Genomic DNA, 25,169 nt, shown 5'->3' with positions numbered 1-25,169 from the left:
CGGATACCATGATTCACAACAATTGGTTATAGCCAGGATAAGTCTATACGCATTGAGGACGACGACACAGATTCAACTCTTGTTTAGCCGTATATAGTTCAAATTCCACAGCTTAATTATTGGTTGTGGAGACCACCGCAAGCTCAAGAAGATGTGCAAGTGCATGCTCTTGAAAGAATCTGGAAACATCAGGACTCATTTTTCATACATTGTTTAATGAGCAATAAACCTTCATCCATAAAATGGGTTCTACTGAACAAACCCTTGTTTAAAGGGATATGATCTTTTACTTCAAACCGATAACACTTGTAACTCAGTGCTGTTCAACTGGACTCTTCTCGAATACAAAATTGTGGGCCAAAATTTTATGGAAAAATTTTACAATTATTAAAAAACAAAATTAAAAAATTAAAAAAATAAAAGAAAAGAAGAGAAAACCTGTTGAGGTGATTGAAAACGAAAACTTATTCATGAAAACTTGGTGCCGTAGAGACCATTAGCTCCTGGGACCGAAATTGGGTGGTTTGCAGGGAAGGTAGACTGCACAAGTGGGATGTGGCTTGGCACTGCGAAAGGTTGCTGTCCAGAGAGATGCAACGCTTGGCCTACTGCACTTCCTGCGCATTTCAAAAAACAGAAAGGATGCTTCAATGAAAATTGAACATTTCAGAAGGTTGGTGGACGGACCTGAATCAGTCCTATAACCGTTTCCTTGGTTTTCCAAAAATAATCTTTCCCAAGGAAACCTCACTTCCTTTCACAATCATTTTCTATGGATAAGAGGGCAAATATATGGACATGTTTGAATAATTTTCATTATTTCTTTCCCTTGTATATATAGGTTACCTAGTCCACCTCAATCAGTTAGCAAGGAGACCAAGTTGAGTAAGATTATGTTAGTTATTGGGATTGAGATATATCCAAAATCCAACTAATTTCATTACTTTGGACCGTTACCATGATGACTAGCTGAGCTGTCAGCTCTTCACATGCAATGGTAACACTCATTGGTACGTAACATTTATCTAGAAGGCTAGAAAATTGAATATTAGCAGTTAACTTCAACGATAATAATGATACCAAGTTAACTTCAACGATAATAATGATACCAACACTATTCTCTGAAATAATAAATATTCAGTGTGGACATAATAGCCTTCCATTTACCTTGCTGCTTTTGAAATTGGACTTGATGTGGAGTCAAGACAGGACGCACAGATAGCGGTGAGATAGCGGCTGCACCCTGAACCAAATCCTTCAATGTGAAATAATAGTGACTAAGTAATCAGTTGAAATCACAGTAATAGATTTAAATATAAAATCTAGGTACAATAGATAAGCATGATGTGGCAAGATAAAAATAGTAACTAATCCACAAAATAGAGGAAAAAGAGACTGAACTATAATCCGCAAATGCCATCAAGCATGTCACAGACACATTAACTTACGTTAGAAACTGGATGGACATAGACAAGCGGACCCCATCGTCCAAACATAACCTGGGGAGAGAGAGATTATCAATTTATAAATAACCAGGTAACAAGCAAGAAACTCAAAATGTCTCTTAATCCAGTTACACCAGGTTACATGCTATAGAATCACAAGAAGTATGACCCACGAAATCATTCTACTACTTACAGCTTGAGCCGTTGGATGTGTATATGCAGGTCCAGCCCGAACAGGATTATACTGTCCAGGATATCGAAATGGCTGAGTCCTGCTTCCCATAGGTCCAACAATCTATAGCCATAAGGGAAAATTTGAGTGAAACCCACACCTCGGAAATATATATTATTTTTATTATTAAGATAGATAAAATTTATTAATACTGTAAGAGGTGTCATCCTAGTACATATGAAGTATACATGAGAATACTAAACAAAATATAAAGGAAAAAGTGCTAGAAACTACAGAAAATTAAAAACCTAAGAACTCTAAAGTTCTAATGATAGTCTAAAAAGACATGATAATCAACAAGACGCATGTTTAGATAATGCTACAAACTAAACCCTGAAAAACTTTTTTGCCCATTTGGCAAAAGGTTGAAAGTCTCATAACTGATAGTACCGTGGAGTTAACTGAAACTAACTCTAATTTTTTTTTGATGAATAAATAAGGTATATTGATCAAAAAAAGGAAATATCAGTACACAATTCTAATGCCCTAACTAGGTAGGCACATTAGAGACAAGAAAATCATGAAAGGCCATGCCGTTAAAATCAACAGCAATAGCCCAACTACAGAGAGTTCTAAAAAATAAAAGTTTAAGCTCCCCTAACGATCTCTCTTGATCTTCGAAAGTCCGCACATTGCGCTCCTGCCACAGGCACCACATAATGCATAGATGGATCATCTTTCAAATTTCTTTAATTGGTTGTCTGCCTCTTATGTTGGACCAACTAGCCAAAGCCGCCTCCACTGTCTTCGGCATAACCCAGGGCATATCCAATCTAGCAAAAACCTCATTCCAAAGAGTCCTAGCTGTATCACAATGCAAAAGTAGATGCTCTACCGACTCTCCCCCACCTCTGCACATGCAACACCAATCTGCAATGATGATCCTTTTTTTTCTCAAATTATCAGTGGTAAGAATCTTTCCCAAAGAAGCAGTCCATACAAAGAAAGAAACTTTGGGAGGGGCCTTGTGTCTCCAGATCTTCCTCCAAGGGTACTGAGTGTTAGGCACCTGGGTTAGGGCTTTATAGAAGGAGCGAACCGAAAAAGTACCTTTGCCTGTTAGAGTCCACCACATAACATCCGCTTGTTGCCTGTTTGGTCTTATGGAGTATAGGAGTCCATAGAAGTCTGCAAAACTGCTTATTTCCCAATCATGTGCCTCCCTAGTAAAATTAATGTTCCAAATTATCTGTCCCCCTGCAATCTCCATAATCTCTAACACTGCAGCATCCTTTTCCCTTGCAATCTGGAAGAGGGAGGGATAGAGTTCTTGTAACGCCCTATTACCACACCAAACATCTCCCCAGAATTTAATTCTTGAACCTACACCCAGCTGGAGCTGAACGTACCGGTTAAAAACCCCCCACCCTTTTCTTATATGTTTCCACAAACCAACCCCATAGACCCCCCTTACATCTCTAGTACACCAGTCACCCCATAAACCACCATATTTCTTCTCGATCACCAATTTCCATAAAGAGTCTGGTTCCTTAGCAAATCTCCACAGCCATTTGCCTAATAGAGCTCGATTAAAAACCCTTAAATTTCTGATCCCCAAACATCCTCCTGAGATAGGGCGCTGCACTTGCCCCCAATTAACCAAGTGAAATTTGAACTCCTCCCCCATACCCCCCCACAAAAAATCACGTTGGAGTTTCTCAATACGTGTCGCCACACTAGCAGGTATTGGGAAAAGAGATAAAAAATACGTAGGAAGGTTAGAGAGAGTACTCTTTATCAAGGTAATCCTTCCACCTTTTAACAAGTACATTCTCTTCCACCCTGCTAGTCTTCGCTCTATTTTCTCGATCACTGTATCCCATATCGAAAGCGCCCTAGAAGCACTCCCCAAAGGAAGTCCCAAATATGTCATAGGAAAAGCCGAAATCTTGCATCCCAACGTCCTAGCCAGCTGACGTATATTCGACACTTCCCCAATCGGCACCATTTCTGATTTCTCTAAATTCACCCTCAACCCGGAAATTGCTTCAAAACAGTAGAGTAGCACCTTCAAAACTTGCATCTGATTTTGATTTGCTTCGCACATGATAAGAGTGTCATCTGCAAATATTAAATGAGAAATATTAATAATACCTCCTTCCGGAGTGCCAATCGGGATGCCGTTTAGGAGACCATTCACAACCATAACCTCGAGCATCCTGCTTAGAGCCTCCATAACTATTACAAACAGCAGAGGTGATAACGGGTCCCCTTGTCTCAGCCCACGAGAACTACTAAAAAAACCCACTGTACTTCCATTTACCAACACAGAGAACTTTGGTGTAGATATGTACCAATGAATCCATGCACTCCATCGCTCCCCAAAACCGCATCTCCTGAGCATATGGAGAAGGAAATCCCAATTAACATGGTCATAGGTCTTCTCCATATCTAGCTTGCACATAACCTTTGTGTTCCGGGTTTTCAAACTACTGTCAAGGCATTCATCAGCAATTAGCACCGCATCCAAAATCTGTCTACCTTTTACAAAAGTGTTTTGAGGTTTCGTGACAATCTTCCCCATCACCTCGCTCAATCTGTTTGCTAATGCTTTAGAAATGATCTTATAAACCCCATTCACTAAGCTGATAGGCCGATAATCTTTGATCTCCATAGCCCCCACCCTTTTAGGTATCAATGCTAAGAAAGTAGTGTTAAGGCTTTTCTCAAATTTACCAGACACAAAGAACTCTTGAAACACCTTCATAAGGTCCTCTTTTATCACTTCCCAACATTCTTGGAAGAAACCCATAGAGAATCCATCCGACCCTAGAGCCTTGTCCCTGGCCATTTTCCTTATTACTTCATAAACCTCTATCTCCTCAAAATCCCTTTCCAAGCGTGTCGCCTCACTCAAATCGATGGTATCAAAGACCATCCCATTCAGGGGGGGCCGCCAGCCCACTTGCTCCGATAGCAAGTTCTCATAGAAGTCAACAATATGGTTATGTACTAACTGCTCATCCCTACATTCCACCCCTTCAATTTTCAGCACCTCAATATTATTATTTCTTCTAGGAGAGTTTGCAATTCTGTGAAAAAAGCTCGTGCTTCGGTCTCCTTCCCTTAACCACAATGCCCTGGACTTTTGGCGCCAAGACATCTCTTCTAATAATAGAATCCTCTCCACTTCAGCAACCAACACAGCCTTTCGATCTTGTTCGTCCTGGGTAAGTGCTTGAACCTCTTGGAGCCTTTCTAACTCCTGAATTTCCAGCAACTTAATTTTTTTGTTTTCCCCCACATTACCAAAGGACTCCACATTCCACGCTTTTAGGTCTCTTTTAAGTGCTTTTAATTTCCCCGCAAGAATGAAACTAGGAGTACCTTGGAACTGATAGGAAGACCACCACTGTTTGACCCTATCAACAAAGCCTTCCAATTTTAGCCACATGTTTTCAAATTTAAAAGGTATGCGTCCATTCCTCACTCCTCCACAATCCAGCATAATAGGCCAATGATCCGATCCAATACGAGATAGACGTTTTTGCCATACATCTGGGAATTGCCTTTCCCATTCTTGAGAGATTAGGAACCGATCCAACCGAGACCATGACTGGTTATTAGACCAAGTTGCAGTACCCCCAGCTAGTGGCATATCCACTAGATTCAGGTCAAAAATGCACTCTGAGAAATTCTCCATCGCTGTCTGCAATCTTCTACTCCCCGAGACTTCGCTTGGGAATCTTACGACATTGAAGTCCCCCCCAATACACCATGGTAGTTCCCACCAAGTTTGAATCCCCGCCAATTCTTCCCATAGCAATCTCCTGTTTGTATCTAAATTTGGGCCATAGACACCTGCAAAAGCCCACTTAAAGTTATCGACAACAAATTTGAAGGAACAAGCTACTACATACTGTCCCACAAACTCCTCCGTCATCTCCACCACCCGCCTATCCCACATCAACAAGATCCCTCCCGAAGCCCCATTTGATGCTTGGAACACCCAACCCACATGAACTCCACTCCACAAACTCCTCACTATTTTCCTACTAATCATTTTCAGCTTAGTCTCTTGTAGGCATACAAAGTCGGCCTTCCATTCCCGCAGCAAATTTCTGATCCGTAGGCACTTATTGATCTCATTTAGCCCACGGACATTCCAGGACACGATTTTGGGTTTCATTTAGAAACATCCAGCCCCTTCCCCTTTGTCCTACTCTTGCTTGAGTTGCCCTCCATATTCATCGATCAAGCCAACCTTTTAAGTTCACGATGCTTCTTTGATTCACCTTTTGTTTGTTGTCTATGTCCCGCTTCAATTGCAGTAAACAGGGCCAAAAACTGCTCCTCATAACCATCACAATCAATCCCTACTAGTTTTTGAATCTCTCTCACCTTATGATAGACCCAATCTGAAATATTCGGTTGAGTTGGGAAGCTGAAATTTAACGGGATTGGGTCTTCCATCCTGCACATCTGTATTCCATTCAGTTCATCTTCAAATGCTTCAATTTCCTGTCCCAACTGACCACATACTTCAGGATACCCCATATCTCCATCCACCGAAAGCCGTATATCCTCCAAAACCTCCCCATCCTCAAAAGCCTCCACCATCTCGTGATCTAAGTCAGTAGAGGATACAAACGGCCCCAACACCATATCCCCATGACTTATCGGCACCATCTGTCCACTCTTTTCTGAAAAAATGCCTGCCGAAACAAGCTGCCGAGACAAGCTGTTCGAGACAAGCTGCGACGAGTCTAGATCCTGTACGCCGTCAGTCACGGCTGCCAGATCATCACCGGAGTGCTCCACTAGCTTCGTCGACGATATCTGTGGGCTCGGCGCAGCCCCATCCACCGGCGACGAGGGTCGCACCATCTCGGGTATGCGCTCCACCGAGCCTTCACGAAAAAGCTCCGAGCTTTCCTTTTCGGGGGTGGGCTCGGATCGTGTCACGGGGCAGCCCAAGGCCCATGGCTGGCCCTCCACTACTGGGCCCTCCACCCGTTAAAGTTGTTCTTTCATCGCCCGGGCCGTTGGGCTGGGCCCTTTCTTTACTCACCTTAGTCGGCCCACCAGAGCTTATTAAACACCTTTCATTAGACACCACTTGGGGCCTTTCATTAAACACCTTGGGTTGCGGCCCAGTCTTCTTAACCCACAAAGATCCCCAATTGTAATTAACAAAAACCGGTCCCTTTCCTTTTCTACCCCTTTCCTCATCCCCGTGCCAATTGTTTTCTTTTTTCAGCCCGACATGCAAACGTACTTCCTCCATCTCCTTCTGCAGTTTCCTCAACTGCCCCTGCAAATCCATCAGACGCCTACGGGTCTCCCATGCCTTCTGCCCAGAACGCGTCCTGTCAAAATCTACACCCCGTACATGGTGCAAGGCTCGACTCTCCACCCCGTCAGGGATACTGTCACGTTCAGCGTACTTTCTCTGCTCGTGGTTTTGGGCCCCCGTCGTGAGAGCCTCCTTGAATGACCGGTTGATCACCCCTCTTCCTACAATGCTCACCTAAGGTCCGGCACCAGGTCCCAGCCTAGTTCCCTTTTGATGGACCAGCTCTGCAACAGTCTCTTTCAACCGTCTCCATCCCCATCCATTTTTACCTTCTAGGAAACAGAGCAGAGTATTTCTTCCCGCATGACCATACTCTGCGATGGACAGGTATCACCCCTGGCTATTCTCACAACGTTGCGCCACAAAACTTCTGTAGTTTTCCCTTATCACCGAATAAACCACCTTCGTTCCCCCTCTCAAGCATTCCTCTAGCACTCTCACAAACCACAAAGCGGTATTAAGTCCCACCAGCACTTCATGCCTTTCCTTCCAGCCCTGTTCTGAAATACGTATATTGCCCCCATCCTTCACTAACGTAATCAATTTCGATTCTACTACTAACTCCCTGGAGCCTGCCATCTAGAAACAATCAGGATGCTACACTGCGCATAGCATCAACACCGCCAAGACGACAATTTTCATTTGTACGGAGAGAAAATATTTCGGTAACCTATGTTTTCTTTCCCTGCTGCATGCATTTATCAGGTGAGAGCAAACATAGTAGCAAGCACTCTGCTGTGGACCAAATTGCCAATGGGTTCATGCAGAAGTTTGAGAGAAAGAAGTAAAACCCATTATGGAGTAAAAATAATAAAATACACAAGCACTCTAAGAAGTATATTTCCTTAAAAACTAACTCTAATTGTAATTTAATACTTCTTCTTTCTTTCCTTTTGCACAAGGAATTCTTAGATAGAAAAAAATTGCAACATTCTTCGATAACCAAAGAAGTTCCCAGATTTTAGGTATGGTGATTTTCTAATCCTAAGCAGCGGTCATTCCAGTAGTTCTTATTTGATCTAGATTGGACTAGTTCAACTACTACAAAGCATTCAAAGAAGATGTTTCCGGGGCTTATAAAACTAGAAAATAGGAGAAAGATCTTCTGCTCATATAACATATCAGAAGTGGGTTATGTTAAAAACCAGAAAATGTTCCCTTGGCTTATTAAACCAGAGAATGGGAGAAAGATCTTCCACACATATTCAGAACAAGTACTTCATTTTCTGGTTGTAAGATCGAGAGAAAAATGTGTCTTGAGGATCAAAGCTGTCCTATTCTTATTGAACAACAATAAAGCACCGCTGCACCAGGCCCAAATAGGAACAACACCCTTTTCTCAAAGCCTGGGATAATGTTGGAAATGAGGTGGTAAAGGCTGTGAAGTCTTTCTTTGACCCAGGCAGCCTATGGAAGGAGGTAAATGCCACCGCATTTGTGGTGATTCCTCAAGCACATAAAACCAATTAAGCTGGAGGATTATAGGCCTATTTCTTACCACAGTACTATCTATAAGTGCATTGCTAAAATTATTTACCAAGAGGATTAATGACATGTAAGAATAAGAACTCAGAAACACCAAATAATACATACAGGTTGGGAAAATCGAGAACCGCTGACACCATTTCCAGCTGTCAAATTACCATACGGGACAACCTTGACATTCATGGATGAACAAGATGCAAATGTGCTGAATTCAGGTTCTGGTTGAGCAGCAGCAACAGGCCCCACAGAAGAGTTGTTTGGTATGTAAGTCATGCTTGCAACAGTTGGCACTGCTGGAGCCATTGATATGAGATTTGCAAGGGACGGAGAGAAAATTTCTGCTCCTGGGTTGAGCTTAAATTCCTAGAAGAAAAAAAATGTCAAAAGAAATAAGCTTCATTACAATTAATTATGCTACACTATTTCTTACTTTCTCTAAATTTGTTCTGCCACCCAGTTATTTGTATTAACGCCAGTGATACAGAGTTAAGTAAAGACCTACTTATTGAAAATATTAATGGCAATCATACTTGGATATACCAATGACCCTGTCCTTTTTTTTTTTATATAAGTAATATGTCTTGGCCTATTCAATGTATACCCTGTAATTGTCTTACTTATCAAAACCCTGAACCCCAAGGGGTTGGCCCAAGTGGTGAAGGCCTTGGTCTTGGGGTATCACTCCCTTCAAGGTCCAAGGTTCAACACCTCATGGGTGCAAAAAATCTTTTGGGGCCACACCCCTTGGTGATAAGCCACCAATTTAACCAATTCCGTGTAGGGAAACTTCTGAGAGTGTGGTGCATGGGACCGGGGTTTACTTTGCAAGGATTGGTCCAAAGGGCCCTGCCTTGGAGAGGTTTCCCGTATAAAAATAAAAAAAAAAAAAAAAATAGTACTTGTTAGTCAATGGTTCTCAAATACAGTTGTTGTTAATTCCAAGATGCTTCAATCAACACTTAAAACAGCATTTTTATAATGAAACAAATAGGTTATTGGTGACCCAATTGATGATTAAAAATAGGGGTGTAAATTTTAACCGGTAAACCGGAAAATCGGACCAGACCGGCCTGGACCGGACCGGTTGTGCCGGTTTTGAACCGGTCTGGTCCAGAACCGGTTTCATAAAATGAAAAACCGGCCGGAACCGGTCCGGTTTCGGTTCCGGCCATTTTTAGACCGGACCGGTACTATTTAATATGTGTATATTTTTTTATTATTTAATGTTATATGTTATATATTTTATATTATATATAATTTTTTATATATAATATATAATAATATAAATTATAATTATATATAAGATAGTGTTATTTTAATTTATAAAATAAAAGTTTAATCTCAAACATGAAAATTTAATTGATCATATGCTTTAAATATATAATATTATAAATATATATTATTTATTAGTAACATTTTATCATAGATTCATAAGAAGTAAGAACCTAAAAAGAAAGAAAATCACTCAAATATTATTAATAAATTTTAATGGCCTAATACACTTAAAACTCTTTATATTTTTTTTGATAAGTACATAAGACATTAGTAGATAAATATAAATTATATATATTAGCATATAATTTATATAAAGCCGTACCAAAGCTATACTAATAGCATAAATTTTTTACATAGCACTTTTTTTTTTTTGCATAGCAGTCTTTTTATATAGTAGTTTTTTTTTTTTTAAGTAGAATTTTTTGACATAGCAGTTTTTTTTTTTTTAAACAGATTTTTTTTTTATAATAAATATATATTTTATTAAAACCGGAAAACCGGACCGAACCGGACCGGAATACCGGTTTAGGAGGGTAATCGGTGCGTAATCGGTTTTGAAAAATGTAAAACCGGTGCCTACCGGTTCGGTTCTAGATTTTGTCTAAAACCGGACCGAACCGGACCGGTTACACCCCTAATTAAAAATTAGATGGTCAGTACAGGTATCCAATAACTCGCAAGGCAAGATAAATCGAACTAAACATAACAATTCAAGGGAATTGAACATGGTTGTTCCAGATAAATAAATTACCTTAGAACTTCTATTAGATTCTGGATTTTGTTGAGGGACCATTTCAGTTGATGTTGTGAATGAACTAAGATTTGACTTTGAGGTGACATCCACATTTGGTTTGGAAGAAGTCGAAAGACCTGAAGAAATTGCATTGGATGAAGAGGTTTCTGCTGAAGTGGGCCTTTTACAGCATTGGTTGTCTGGTTTAACTGGTATAGTAGCAGGATCACTGGATGCTTCATTTGGCAAGAGCTGTGATGTCCTCTTTGCATACCCATCCTCAACAGGTTTTACTCGGTTAAGGCTGGTATCCACTGCATTGAAAGTATTAAACAATATTCAAACACAGAGAACTAGAATGATGACTTCGAGTTATATGAGGCAAAATGACATAATAATCTACCAATCGCCCAGTCAGAGAGTTTCACACTTGCAAGGGAATGATGATCAAGATGCATCTCAATAGAGAGAATGCCATGTTTTAGAAAGATTGCAAGCATCAACCCAATTTCTATTCAGCCATTAATACTGTGCAGAAATGGGTACTATTGTAGAAAATAGTGAATATGTGGAAGTGAGCTTAACAAGAACTCCGGAGGGTTTTAGGGACTTTTTCTTTTATACAGTGTTGCTTTGGGCTTCTTCCATTGTATTGAATGGAACAAGTTTTAATGACTTTTACACTACTTTCCATAGCACATAGTTTGTAATTAGGCTCTTTTTTGTATACTCCTTGTGTACTCAGGCTTTGCCTAATTACATGGATCAATAAAATCTTTCTTACTTATTAAAAAAGATGCTGACTGCTAATATAAAGAAACGTCCCCTACTATAACAAGGCATGTGATTTCTAGTTAGACGTGATTCAGATGATTTTAATCCCTCCAAAGAGTACAATGGATATTGAATTCACAACTTGAAGTAGATCCTTGAACTTCATCAGCCTGCACAAAGCAATCAAACCGGTGAGTATATTGAAAACTATAATAGGCAAATATTTCTATTTTCCAAAAATCCATAATCCTATGTAAAGGGAATGACTATGTTCATCTAAACATACACTTGCTTCTCCATGACACTCCATCTTCTCTCTGAAAATATATTGTTCACTGTTTGACCTGTCATATTCAGCCTGTCAGTCAGAAAGACAATATACAGGAACTGAGAATGACAAACAAATATAAAGATGAAAATATAAAAGGAGGAAATATTTTGAAGCCCCACAACAGTGCGTCCGCGCACTATATGTATGAAAGGCAATTGCCCCAAAGGGGATCTCTGGTTCTATTTGCCAGAATAGACAGATAGTAGAAAATTATCCAACTGATGTGCACTCCTGATGCAAGGGCCAAGGACAGCAACTAGGGCCCAACTTTTAGGGTGATCATCAATCACTCCCAACAATTAAATAAACTCAATGGTTAGGCATACCTCCCATCAGATTCTCCAGAAGCTTCTTCAACCTGGGTATTGAAGAGATCAAGTGAGAAAAGAAAACAAGTATATAAATGACAGATGCACACCGACCTCTAAAAACTAAGATTATCTTACAAAGTTTCACATGAAACACATGGACCCGCATATTATGGACTGTGTACACTACCCTATAAAAAAAAAAACCAAAAGGCATTCCATCATCTACTAGCTTTAAACAAGCAATTTGGCTGGATCTTTTCTTAAAACAAAAAAAGAAGCATGACAGCTTTACAGCAAACATAGCTCCCAAGCTCCACACCGGGATAAATAATAATTCACATAGAGTACTTAAGTTATAAAGGTAATCATCAGTTCTAAGTCCCATATTGGCTACTTACTAGGTGAAACTGGGCTTTACAATTGAATTTAGGGAAGCTTCAATTCTTCAAGATTAACTTTTTTGGGTTATAGTGCAGATGTAGCTAGCATTTTTCTCGCATTGTTACCACAAAACTAAACCTCTCAAGATCAGAATATCCATCCATGAACATATTGTTCAGGAACATGAAAAGAAGAGGACAAATCTTAATTGATATTAGCTGAGTTTTTACAGGCGAGCGCACGTATTCTCGCGTTGTTAGCACAAGACTAAGCCTCTCAAGATTAGAATATCCATCCATGAACATATTGTTCAGGAACATGAAAATATATAACATTTTTACTTATCAAAAAAAAAAAAAAAAGAAGAAGAAGAAGAAGAAGAAGAAGAGGCAAATCTTAATTGATATTAGCTGAGTTTTAACATGTGCGCGCACATATAAGGAGAATATGCATGCGTCTGTGTGTGTGAGAGAGAGAGAGAGAGAGAGAGAGAGAGAGAGAGAGAGAGAGAGAGAGAATACCTTTGCTGAACTTATCCTGTCACTTTTACCATCTTCAATTTCCAAAGCATCTCCTATCTGATTTGTTGATGATTTTCTCTGTTCATGCTTCCCTCCAGATATTTTGGGCATCAAACCATGAGCAAAGCCATTCTCTGCTCGAACCGAACTCCTGCTTTTGCATGTGATAACATATACATAAGTTCATACCAAAATTGAAGAGATATTGTCTCAAAATAGAGTAATTAGTAACCAGTCATCTTTATTAAAACTCACAATAAAGAATAATCATGCAACTTTTCTCCAATAACTCAAAAATCCAAGCTTGGACCCTCAGGAAAACAAACTAAGTCATTACAACATGAGCCTAGTCAAGGCTTTTGAGTGAGTATAAAATTTTTTTATGATAAATAAAACTTGTTATTAATTCTTCACATATTTAAGCACTCAGGTATAAGCCCCAGATTAAATCACCATTGCACCACTAATATATAATTAAAGATTATATAATTTTTTAATAAGATTATATATAATAACACCTCCATATACGAGACATGTTAAAGCACAGAACCTTCTTATTTTGAGATTTGAACCTATGGTCCCAATAGAACGAGTGTTGAGTTTAACTCATCCAAAAAATAAAAAAAAGTGAATAAATGCCAGGGATATACGTACTTGGCCATCAGGCTAATAGGCTCATGGAGAGCACTGATTGAATACTAGCTTTTGCAAAGAATAAAGAAATATTGATATTGACAAAGTCAAGAAGAAGACTTTAGAACATAGTCTACAGTCAACCTCAACATATGATGTGATGATGAATAACATTTTGTGCATATTTTCCCTAAAAACATGGAAGAGGAAATGCTCAAACGAATCCCTTCTCCATCCCACTGCATGAATGAACAATCCTCTGAGATTGGGCTATTGGTTCTAAGAGAACTATCAACCAAAGAGGACAGTACAAATCCATGCAGTCCTCAGATAGGATATTAAGAAAATGCCTAGACAAAAGCCATAGACATACTGGCTACAAAATGTCAATTGCTAGTTTCTCTAGAGTGAGCTTTAGCTTTTCACTTAATCATAAATTCCTGCAACAGCTTTTTTGTCCAATTCAATCTTGTCCAAATTGCCTTCATGAGTCAATCTTTATGTTAGATTATTAATTTCTCAAGTGAGCAAGCAAAAAGAAAAGATATCTGCTCATATAATTAATTACATGCTAATCAAAAAGTAAGTTTTAATAACCTAGCCTCAAACCATCCGTAACATTACTGGTATTCTCCTTTTGTTATACATCATAAGTAAATGTCAAAAGGAATAATCCTTGACCATGATTTCGGTCAATATGAATCTAGCAATGACTACCTTGTCTGATTGATTTTATTCTTATGTATGGCAGACTTCGTAGTTTTGTTTGCCTCTGTCACTGGATGCTCAGAAGGTACAATCCCCACAACAGCTTCTGTATGATCACCAGCCATATTTCTAACAACAACATCAGATGAAAGCTGAACCCCCTACACAAAATGTAACATTTTTATAGCACAATTTGTTCTACATGATATGAAATATATGTATATTTTTATAAGTAAAATTAGGAGTGAAACAAAATAAAAGAATCAGAATAGTGACATACCTTTGCAACAACTTGAACTAGATCACTTGAGTGGATTACCAGTGTGTCTATGAGCACACCATTTGCTACATTCGAATAACTTTTTCCCTTTTTAGTCAAACTTGCATTCTTAAGAACGATACCTAAGCAAAGCAAAAAGCAATTTGGTAAATATGGTAATATACTACGTAAGAGTAAAAAATATTATTCTGAAAGACACTTGAAGCCCTCTTGATTCTAAAAGACAATGACCAAATATGGCTCATATCCAATCATATGCTTATAGTGATTAACACTTCAAATCTGAAAAGTATATGCCCCTCCTATAGACTAAGCCATACGGTTCTTACTTGTACCAGTTCGGTTGAGCAAAATATAACATCATTCTCAAATCTGATAAATAAATCATCTCACAGTCAGATTGCTCATTCCTGGTCCTTCTCTAAATATACTAAAGGAGGAACAAATGAAACTTACTTTTTCATTGTCTTGCCTTTGGGAAAAGAAAATTGGAAATACAAACAATCGATTCCTCATTCTCATTTCCACTCCAAGAAAGAAATGAAGCAATATACTCAGCGAACCTAGATCAAATTCCAGACAAGCCAAACCCAGCCCAATCATGTCCACCATAAATCCTCAAGAAAATCAAAACCCAGATGCAATTTTTTCCGTACAACAAAATCCCGATACACTTTCGAAACAACAATAAAAACCCAGAAATGATTGATATATCAATTCAATAAAAATTCAAAAACCCAAAGCAAAATAATAGGAAAGATTAAGCGACATACCGTACTCGTCTTCGACAGAGGAAGTGTGGAAGAGTCCAGAATAGACAGAACCGTCCTTGATGTGCACGTCAACTGGGAGGCCAATGATGCACATGGTGGCCAAGATCAAAGCCTCACTCAATGAAGAAGGAGAAGAAGAATAAGAGGTCTCATAGTTCAGGGACTCTCTGTCTCTACGGCCCATAATGATCACTGTTTTCAGCTGATTCAATTTGCTCTGTTTCTTTCTGTGCTCTCTCTCTTTTCTGGAATTTTCTTTCACAGCGTGATTTGGAGGTTAATGCAGCCGCAGGGAGGGATCTGAAGCAGCGATGGGCTTCTTTGTGGGCTTTTAACGAGGATGTGTGGGAATTGGAAAAAACTTAATACAAAGGGGAAAATAAATGAAAAAGAGGAGCTTTTTGCGCACGTAATACGTCTCTCTCACTCTCAATCTCGGCTCGGTCATTTTCCTTTTCCGGATCCTCCCTCCCCGCGTAATCTCACTACCCTGTTTCTGAATTTCAGAAAACAAAAACCTTTCACAAATTCCGAGTGCTCCACTAATAAATAAAAGAAAAGGGCAATTTTTATTTTTAATATGCGAAGCAATGTTTTAAATACCATATTTGATGCTGTATAGGTCAAAGTATTGAGAAGAAATATTTCGATATCAATATCGTTTTGTATATCGTTTTAGGATAGTCAATATATAAATAATTATATTCCAAAATAATAATTTATATATAAATACATATATATAAATTATAAATAGCTTGATTTGAATTGGGAGTCAAAAAATAAATTTGTAGTTTGAAAAAATAAAAAAAATCAAAATAAAGGCAGAAATACCGACAAGTACAAGATGATACGTAAGTCGGTACATGCCGAAATATCGACTGGTATTTGAACCAATACAAAACAGATATAATTTATGTACCAGACCAGTGGCCGGTATGGTACAAAATTAAAAATAGTGGTGTGAAGCATGAAATTCAAACAAAGGATAAAATACTATTCATCATCTCAATTTTTATCATTTTCTCATTATCTCATAATATAATATTAAATGATTGGACCAATCATCTAATGCAATATTATAAAATGATAAAGAGAACTATAAAAAAAGAAAAAAAATGATGAATATATATATAATTTTTTTAAATTGGAAGTACTTAATTCAAATATTGCCGTAAATACCCCTAAAATGATTTTTCTAAGTATTTTTATGTAAACGAAGTAATTCGCATCCACAATTGTCTACTCTCCATGCATGCATTAAATTTAGGCCAAATTTTTTAAGTATTTGTTGCTGAGCCACTGCCATCATCACTTTATTAATAACGACTCTGACTAGAGGTTCTGAGAAAGAATATTTCCACATCTTAAGATATTAGAGAAATTCGAAACCAGATCAAGTTGGAATATTTAAACTCTATTTAGATAGTGAAAGTATTTTATATCATCTTAGTATTATAATTTTTAAAAATTTTTACATAAAATATAATAAATAATTTAATATTTTCAAGTCTTAAATTAATAATAATATTATAAAATAATATTATAACTGTAACGCCTAGGCCCAACATCAAGCCCATGTGCCATAAAAAAAAAAAAAAAAAATTTATTTAAGAGCCCAAAAAAATAGAAATTTATTTTTACACGGTATGGATTTTTATTAGGCTTGAAAATTAAGTTAAATTCTTTTAATTGATCAAGTGGGAATTTGCCTGAATAAGTTTGTATTATTTTTAGAATTTGAGTTGAGACCCATTAGTAATAATAAAATACTTGACCCGTGAGAAAAATTACGCACAAGCCCAAGATATTGTGGAATTGCTCTAACCGGCTTAGCCCAATCCATTTGTTTAAGTCCATATACCATACAAGTTGTGGGCTTAAATACTTTCAAAAATTGACCCAAAACCAAGCCCATGAGAACCAGGTCTCCATACCATGCACGTCTCCCACTAGGGTTCACGGCAATGCTATATATATACACGTTACACACTTTATGCACAGCCCCTCATGCACGTATTGATCATCTTCAACCTCTAGACTAGGGTTGGCATCGCACCACCTTAAGGTAGCCAACTGCCAAGCTCCTCCACACAAGCCACCCAATTCTCAACATACGAACAGCCTCTAGTCCACGTCCAGGAAGCAACTGAAGCCACGTTAACCACCTCTAGCCTCCTTCCCTCTACCCCTGTTGCTTGGATCAGCAGCAAATCACTGCATCACGAGAGGACCACCAGCCACTGCCACGAACGAGCCCAGCCCGAGACGCAACCCTGTGTCACGTCTCTTGGTGTCGCTGCACCAGATCACCCACTACACAACAGTGCCACATGAAGACTGAGAGCCACACTACCGTAGGAACCTCCCCCAACCACGATAAACATGCAATCCACAAGGATAGCCGCCCAGCAAACCACCACCACCACCCTTGCTCCTTCACAACACCCTACACCTCGGAAACCACCACACCCAACCTCGCGGAAGACCCCTGTTTTCCACACTCAAAACATACCACGTCTCTTCGATCCATAACTCACCTCAGACACTGCCCCACGACAGAAGCCACAGCACTTTGCCCCATAAATCGTCACCAAAAGCTTCCTGTCACTCCAAACCGTCGCAAGCCTCCTCACTGTCTCGCGATGAGTTTCCTTTCCTCCCTCGACGTCGTGCCCTCTCTCTCTCTCTCTCTCTCGCTCAGCCACCTAGCTCCGCCTGAGTCTCTGCCACATCTGCCTCTTGGTAAGCTCTTCCTTCCGACGAAGCCTCTTCCTCCCTTAGTTTTCTGTTTTTCTTTTGTTTCTCTCCTTCCTCCAGAAACATATATAATATATATATCTTTGTAAAGAGTTTTTAGGCTTTAAGCTCTGATGGACAATGGTACATGATCTCTGGACTTATTTACGAAGATTTCCGTCAAGCTGTTTTGTGAGGTATTTTTTCGTAAATCACCTGAAGAACTATTTGAAATGATTTTACATTATTGCCCTTAATAAGTAGGGCCAGAATACTTATTTGATTGGAGCTAGGTTTGACCTTTAAAATTTGACATGTATTTTTAAGTTGAGCTTGATGTTAAAGAGATTGGTGACTGGGTTGGAGTTATGTTAAGTCAATATTAAGAGGATATCGATTAATTTGGGAGGTGACAATACTTTGAGATTATGAGAATTTAGGTTTTTTAGGAAAAATAAGTTATTTTATTACTTCATGCTTAAATATCAAAACAAATGCTTAATTTGAGTTTCAAATAAATTTTGTATCTATTTTATATGTGATGATTGATTTTCGTCTAATACTATTATGGATAAATTTAGGAAAAGTTAAAATTTCAGGCAATTGAAATTCCTATGCTAAAGTTTGCATAAAGAAATAAAAAGGTCAATTTTAAAAAATATGCATGCTCTATTATGAAAATAAATTTGAAACAACCTTAGTTATGTGTTATGCATTACTCATGAAATTTGTATGAAAGAGAAAAAATATTTTTTGTCATGATTCGTGTAGACATGAGTTTATTTTTGACATTTTATTTTTTAAACATGCAAAAAGAGCGAATATGAAATTTGAAATTTGTTGCATGTGGTGTGAAAATGTTCTGAATCAAATTTTGGAATATGTGAAATGATTTTAATCTATTCAATACTCAATTTTGATATGATGTGACATATGAATAATCTCTGATTCTATATTTGAATATACTTTAGTTTTGATGTTGTTTCTATTATATTTTCGTTAAAGCCATGCCATGGCTGATAATAGTGGTAAACGGCCTAGTCATAAGTGATAATAGTCGCAAATGACCCAGTCATAAGTGATAATGGTGGCATATAGTTCAACCACGAGTAATAATAATGGCATACGACCCCTTTACATGTATAATAGTGGTTTATAACCCTACAATGGGGATTTAAACATAGTATATGGCTCAACTATTGGAATAATGATAGTTTATAACTTTACCATGATGGTTAAACACGTTTTCTGTTTTGATTTGATGCACTAATATGGTATGAGGATGATGTTTCATATTATAGTATGCCAAATAATTTTTTGAATAAGATTGTTTATTAAAGTTTTGCTATGATATTTTAATAACATGTTTAATTTTGCATTATGAAAGTAAATGTTCTTATTTTGCATTCCAAAGGTAAATATTTTGTTATGCATTATAAATTATGTAAAGGCTCTTATTTACATATTAGTATATATTCTCTATTTACTAAATTATTGACAATTCACATTTATCTCCATAATATTTTTCAAACAATTTTAATGATTGAGCCAGATGATACAAGTATTTATTAAAAAGTCCTATTTAGCATATTTATTATTTTTTGTTATTTTAGTATTTTGAGTCTTAGATATTTTTGAGTCTTTGTAGAGATTTTAATTTATTTTATTTAAATATTTCTTTAGTGTCTGGAGAGGAACATATATATTTGATTTGAATAAATAAATTTCTTATTTTATGAAAAATTTAGAGTATATAATTGTGTCACGGGGTATGGTTTAGATAACAAGAACTCCCTCCCCGAAACTCCGGAATAGGGACGTTACATTAACAAAATTTTATTTTAACTCACATCCCATCTCAATTAAACTAACCATCTAAGTAGCACATCTATCAATCATAAAGCACCATCACATGGTATTAGAGATTATCACGCAACATCAATATGTAGACAAATGGTACTTCCATCCAACACCAAATATTGGCAAATCCATACTGTCCAAAGCTATCACAGAAGTCATCGATGTGGCACACCAGCATCACCATACTAGCGCCTTCATAATACTCTTCGTCACAAGGGGAAAAAAAAAAGAAAAAAAGAAAAGAAAAGAAGACAACGGAAAGAAGGTTAAAAAAAAAAAAAAAAAAAAAAAAGGAAAAATGAAAAAAAAAAGGTTAAAACTAAAACAAATTGATATCCAACCCCAAGACCTTCTTACAGCCGAAGACCAAAAACCCAACCTAACTTGCACTGGGAACACAGTGAGGCCGACCTTCAGACATGAAGTGGGTAAGATCACTGCACATAGCAAAAATATAAACAAATTATGAACACCATGATCCAAATATAACATGTGAATAGAGGACAAGCATGACAACAGAATCTTTTTTTTTTTTGACAAGCATGACAACAGAATCTTCTAGCTTCAGAACACACCATCAACCACCCTTCATGCACCCACGCTTGCTTAACAATAAATTATATGTAAGGTATGTCAAAAGGCCATTGGAAACCTAATATATCCTATTATGTCCAGTCACAGAACATCAGCCCCGGCTGACCAACCAGCAAAATAATATTACAAAAAGATTTTCAATCCACTCAATGGAACCCACTCCCAACAAAGCTGCAGTTTTTCACAATCAACAGCACAGGTAATGACCTCATTTAGAAGCATTCCATCAGAGAGGAACTAGAAGTTAGCTGATGGGACACCTTGTGAGCAACCTGATTTCAAATATGACTATATACAATTTGATACCAGACTGTCCCATGGCCATTAGAAGAAATTAGCCACAGGTTATGTATCTTTAATTTCAATATGCAGAAAAAGGTCTATACATACAGAGAGAAAAAGTGACTGAAAGTCGCAACATTAGTTACCTGCTGTGGCTGTTGGTAAGCACCAGGCTGCTGGTAATTTCCATATCCAGGATAGCCTCCATAATACATGTTAGGGTCCTGGGCAGGGGGTGCGTATGTATATGCATCGTATCCTTGTGGGTACCCATAATATGCACCATTCCACTGTGTTTGATCTGGCTGTGTCTGAACCGGTAAAATAGATAGATTCTATAAATCATCCAGATAGTGGGAAACATAAATAGTAAAAAAGTCGTTAAAAAACATTGTCACAACTCAAAACCTGCTTGTTTGACAGACTACGCCCCCATGACAGTCTAATACTTTGTCCTCCTAACTGAGTACCATTCATTAGTGATAGTGCCTGCTCTGCACTAGCTCTGAAGTACATAAAAAACTGATGATGTTACAAAGAAAACTAAAACTGATGATGTTACAGAGAAAACTAAAACTGATGATGTTACAAAGAAGACTAGAGAGAGAAAAAAAGAAAAACAAACTGGCAGGCACTTGTATGTAGAGAATGTTACCTGCTTGCAAATTGAACAAATCCACATCGCTTACCCATTGGTATTTTGACATGAACTAGCTCACCAAACTGGCCAAACACTTGCCTCAACAAGTCATCTGTGACACTTGAATCCAAACCCCCAACAAATATCTGTCACCAGCAGTATCAAGTGTCACTAGGATATCACAGGAAGTAAATCATATCAACATTATGGCAAACTACCCACAGTTGTATTATTTGGATCATTCTCCCCCTGGTTTCCTTGAGTATTCTGGTAAGTAGCTGCAAATAACAAATACATGTGAACTAACAACATTAATATCAAAGTTTTCAGGGCGTATATATAGCATCTAAACTTCTTCAAGTTCCTGCAATATGGGTGCACTACGCACTCAAGACAGATGATTTGATGTGGTGCCAAAAACATTCAATCTGAACTGTGCCATTTTGAATAAGTTCACATTGACAAAAACATGCTAAACAAGTTCCTGGAACCAAATGTGGATTCCCCAAAATCAATCATTTGGACATATGTAATTTTTATTTATTTATTTCTCTATATGATAAAAAAATAATATCATAGATTTGTTAAATTGGAAGACAATCAAGAGAATGAATATGCCAGTTGTAAACAGAACAGAAAATAAATATCTCAACATATTGAAAACCCCTCTAATAGTATCCCCTTAGAACATGCAGTAACTTTTAAACCATTCAGACAAATCGCTACAGGTGAATTGTTGAATCTAGTGATATATTTAAGATTCTAAGACCCCATCACAAACCATGGAAGTGGACGTATCTGACGCACAGAATCAAGTTTACCTCAAAAATTGAGATGCCACACAAGCAATACAAAAAATAATAGGAGGAAATGATATAACTGCAGTAATAAGAACACAAGAACAGAGCATGTACTATAGCATTTTTAAAGTATAAAACTTGAAATTACAAATCCATCATGACAGGTTTAGTAAATCATATGCTGAAGCTAACAAAGTATTGAGTTCTTGGCTGCTACAGGTATTTTAAGCCCTCAATTGAAAACCAGAAAGGAAAAAGAGAGCAAGCACCGTTACTTGTACTATAAAATCTTTAAAGTAACAGCACTATCAGGCATGGGCCAAAAAATTACAAAAAAGAAAAAAGGCCTAATGTGAAGGGCTCAGGGCAACTAAATCAAATGTCAGAAAAGAACATATGTTTCTACGGTTCATGTAGGTAAAAAATAATGGAAATGGAAATGGAAATATACAAAATTTGGAAAAGGGAATGAATCTAAACTTGACTGGTAACTCTTAAAATGTAAGGAACTGGAAATTCTAAATGAATAAGGAACTGGAAATTCTTAATGAATAAGGAACTGGAAAAGTAATTCTGAATGTAGCATAACAAATGCCACAAAAAGTACGAACTTTACGACATAAACAAGATAACTGACCTAAAATGAGCCACGGATTAAAGTGGAATCATTTCAGCTGAAATCAGTTCCAGGCCCCCCAAAAATGAGAGCCTCTCGGTGTCCTGCTTTAAGACAACATGAGTTTTATATAAGCTTTTGCATGTTTTAAGAGAATTTAAATGTGCCCAATTTTACAAAGGTAAGTACTGGAATGAAATGACCATGTAAGTCCCGCCAATCTTCAAATGAATAACTGAGAAAAGTCAAATACTTGACAATCCAGAAAAGGAAAAAAAACGCTAGCATATTAGACAAGTGAGATCCCTTTCCCCCAGCAAAAGAAAGGAAAACGACAAAGCAAAAAAGTAGACCAAGCAAAAACATAAACCAAGCAGCAACATTTAAGTTCCAAAATCTCGTGAAGCAATCGCATCAAAGCATTAATAGGGTTACCAAAACATACGATTCTGATATTGCTGTCCACCGACAGGTTTTTTTGTAGCAGCCGGACCAATGCGCATGGGCCTTGTAGAACAATACCGGCCATTCATTTCAGTCATTGATCGCAACTGCTCACTCTCATCACCAAACCTGACAAACCCATAACCCTTCGAACGTCCAGTGGTCCTATCAGTGACAACTTTTGCACCTTTCACTGATTTGTATACAGTTTTGAAGGTCTCTTGAAGCAAGTAATCAGTAACATCAGCTGCCAAATCACCCACAAAAACTGTATGGTCAGGACCATCATCTTGTCGCTTCTCACCAGCACCAAGGGTGGCCCAGTTCAGACGGAAATTCTGCTCAGTACTTGGCATCAATGTGCCATTGTATGTTTGCAAAACCCTGTCTGCCGCAGCACGGCTAACAAATTCAATGAAACCATAACCGTCAGACACTCCCGTTTGCTTATTGCGAATAACCTTGGCTGATACAACCTAAAATAATGCACAATAAAAACAATGAGATCAGAAATAAGAGATGGTAAGAGTGAGGTGATAAAGGGTGAATATGCAATAACTTGTGGAACAATTAAATTAGATTATAGAACGTGCAAACTTCTGATGCCCAAGTCTGTTGCAAATTTTTACTTTGCTTCAATAGATAAAACTACTCGCATAATATAAAGAACTGACAAAAAAATGAAAGATTATAAAACCAATAAGTAATTTCATTGAGCTTCACTCCTGGTACGAAAATTTTCATCACGACCATCGAAACAGAAAGAAAGCATTTTCAATACAACCGTTTACTTATTTAAAAAAAAAAAGAACAAACAGAAAGAGAAGACTCAACGAAAATGAAATAGAAAGAAAATAAGTTTTTTACAAGTAGAAAGAAAACAAATAATAAAAGAACAAACAGAAAGAAAAGACTCAATGAAAATGAAATAGAAAGAAAATAAATTTTTTACACGTAGAAAGAGAAGAAAATTAGTATTCACAAATTTAACATCATTCCCACAACAGAAAAGCTAGCAAAAAAAAAGAAAAGAAAAGAGCTAATTTGCCTTTGGATTTGCAAAACCACAACCACACAGAAAATTACCATAAATGACAGCTGGTCTGTGAGTAGTTTAGCCGAACAAAACTTACATCATAACTAAGGTTCTAAGAAATCCAGTACTGACGATATAATACAATTCCACAACAAATGAGCAAGTTATATTCGAAACCCTAACTTACAGCAGACAATGCCAAATCTACTATATAACCCAAACAAAACAGACCCCCACGCCCAAAACAGTTAAAAAAGGAGAAACTCTTTTTCCGAACAAAAACCGCGCAAATTTTCCACCCACACAAACAAAGCTCTAGATCGGAGGAAAACAGACGTATACGCACACGGATTTGTCCACACGCACAGGCATACATACATAAATACACATTTTTTTACCTCTCCAGTGTGACTAAAGCACGTGAGGATATAATTTTCCTCCATCCAGGGCAGCAAGTCCCCGATCCATAAAGATCGGATCTCTTCGGAAACGGAGTTCTGCGGGGCCGGATACTGCTGGGCCTGAGCCTGCGCCAGTTGAGGGGGCACGGCCTGGGGGGCCCAACCCGTCGGAGGGACCGGCTGCTGCTGAGACGGCTGCATCATCATCCACTGTTGTTGCTGCTGCTGCTGGCTCTGCTGATCCGATGACATTGGTGGTGGCTGTTGCATCATGGCTAAGATCCACACGCAAAACAAACAGAGAAAGCAAAAAAACAAACGAATAAAAATAAGGAAACCGGACCAGAGGGAGAGATCAATCAGGATAAGGAAGAGAGAGAGGAGGGGGGTGGGGAAGATCGATTCTAAACCCTAGTCAGGCACCAGCGACGGGAAGGGAAAATATACGTAAGGTTGCGAGCGGGAGTTATATAGTGGCGCGTGGGGTTGGGACGGTTGAAGAGAGGTAGGGTGCCGTGAAACGTGGATTGGATCTATTGGACGGATTGGGATAGGGCACGTCGGGTTTGTTGCCTCGGGCTC

At 38.0% G+C, this 25,169-nt stretch overlaps 2 protein-coding genes across 4 annotated transcripts; both read right to left on the bottom strand.

The window, feature by feature from the left end:
- Positions 1 to 176: 176 nt before the first annotated feature.
- On the bottom strand, positions 177 to 15,690 carry LOC122282926. Of its 3 annotated transcripts, none has more exons than XM_043095005.1 (13): positions 15,179 to 15,690; positions 14,406 to 14,527; positions 14,135 to 14,286; positions 12,785 to 12,935; positions 11,898 to 11,929; positions 11,527 to 11,584; positions 11,380 to 11,410; positions 10,485 to 10,780; positions 8,567 to 8,821; positions 1,639 to 1,740; positions 1,449 to 1,499; positions 1,168 to 1,243; positions 177 to 617 (listed from the first exon to the last, which is right to left on the bottom strand). In XM_043095005.1, the coding sequence occupies exons 1-13, from the start codon at positions 15,360 to 15,362 to the stop codon at positions 469 to 471; spliced, it is 1,659 nt and encodes a 552-aa protein (XP_042950939.1). In that variant the 5' UTR covers positions 15,363 to 15,690; the 3' UTR covers positions 177 to 468. The 3 variants fall into 3 exon arrangements, with proteins under 3 accessions (XP_042950939.1, XP_042950937.1, XP_042950938.1); XM_043095003.1 differs by having other exon boundaries at positions 1,168 to 1,255; positions 15,179 to 15,689; XM_043095004.1 differs by having other exon boundaries at positions 1,168 to 1,255; positions 11,383 to 11,410; positions 15,179 to 15,688.
- Positions 15,691 to 19,858: 4,168 nt separating this feature from the next.
- On the bottom strand, positions 19,859 to 25,092 carry LOC122281569 (polyadenylate-binding protein RBP45C-like). The gene is made up of 7 exons (XM_043093178.1): positions 24,585 to 25,092; positions 23,152 to 23,626; positions 21,513 to 21,568; positions 21,306 to 21,436; positions 21,059 to 21,155; positions 20,797 to 20,961; positions 19,859 to 20,211 (listed from the first exon to the last, which is right to left on the bottom strand). Exons 1-7 carry the CDS (start codon positions 24,858 to 24,860, stop codon positions 20,209 to 20,211), a joined length of 1,203 nt encoding a protein of 400 aa, XP_042949112.1. The 5' UTR covers positions 24,861 to 25,092; the 3' UTR covers positions 19,859 to 20,208.
- Positions 25,093 to 25,169: the final 77 nt, after the last annotated feature.

This window comes from Carya illinoinensis, chromosome 11 (genome assembly GCF_018687715.1).
Source record: "Carya illinoinensis cultivar Pawnee chromosome 11, C.illinoinensisPawnee_v1, whole genome shotgun sequence".
Classification (NCBI taxonomy): Eukaryota; Viridiplantae; Streptophyta; class Magnoliopsida; order Fagales; family Juglandaceae; genus Carya; species Carya illinoinensis.
This window is presented reverse-complemented; position numbering and strand designations above follow the sequence as displayed.

Coding starts and splice junctions, on each gene's coding strand:
- LOC122282926 (XM_043095003.1), bottom strand. CDS start 15,362: ATGGGCCGTAGAGACAGAGAGTCCCTGAACTATGAGACCTCTTATTCT. Junction 11,930..12,784: donor ACAGGATAAGTTCAGCAAAG/GTATTCTCTCTC, acceptor TTCAATACCCAG/GTTGAAGAAGCTTCTGGAGA. Junction 1,741..8,566: donor GTTCTCGATTTTCCCAACCT/GTATGTATTATT, acceptor TTATGGCTATAG/ATTGTTGGACCTATGGGAAG.
- LOC122281569 (XM_043093178.1), bottom strand. CDS start 24,860: ATGATGCAACAGCCACCACCAATGTCATCGGATCAGCAGAGCCAGCAG. Junction 21,569..23,151: donor TGGACAGCAATATCAGAATC/GTATGTTTTGGT, acceptor TGTTATTTGCAG/CTACTTACCAGAATACTCAA. Junction 21,437..21,512: donor ATGATCCAAATAATACAACT/GTGGGTAGTTTG, acceptor TGCTGGTGACAG/ATATTTGTTGGGGGTTTGGA.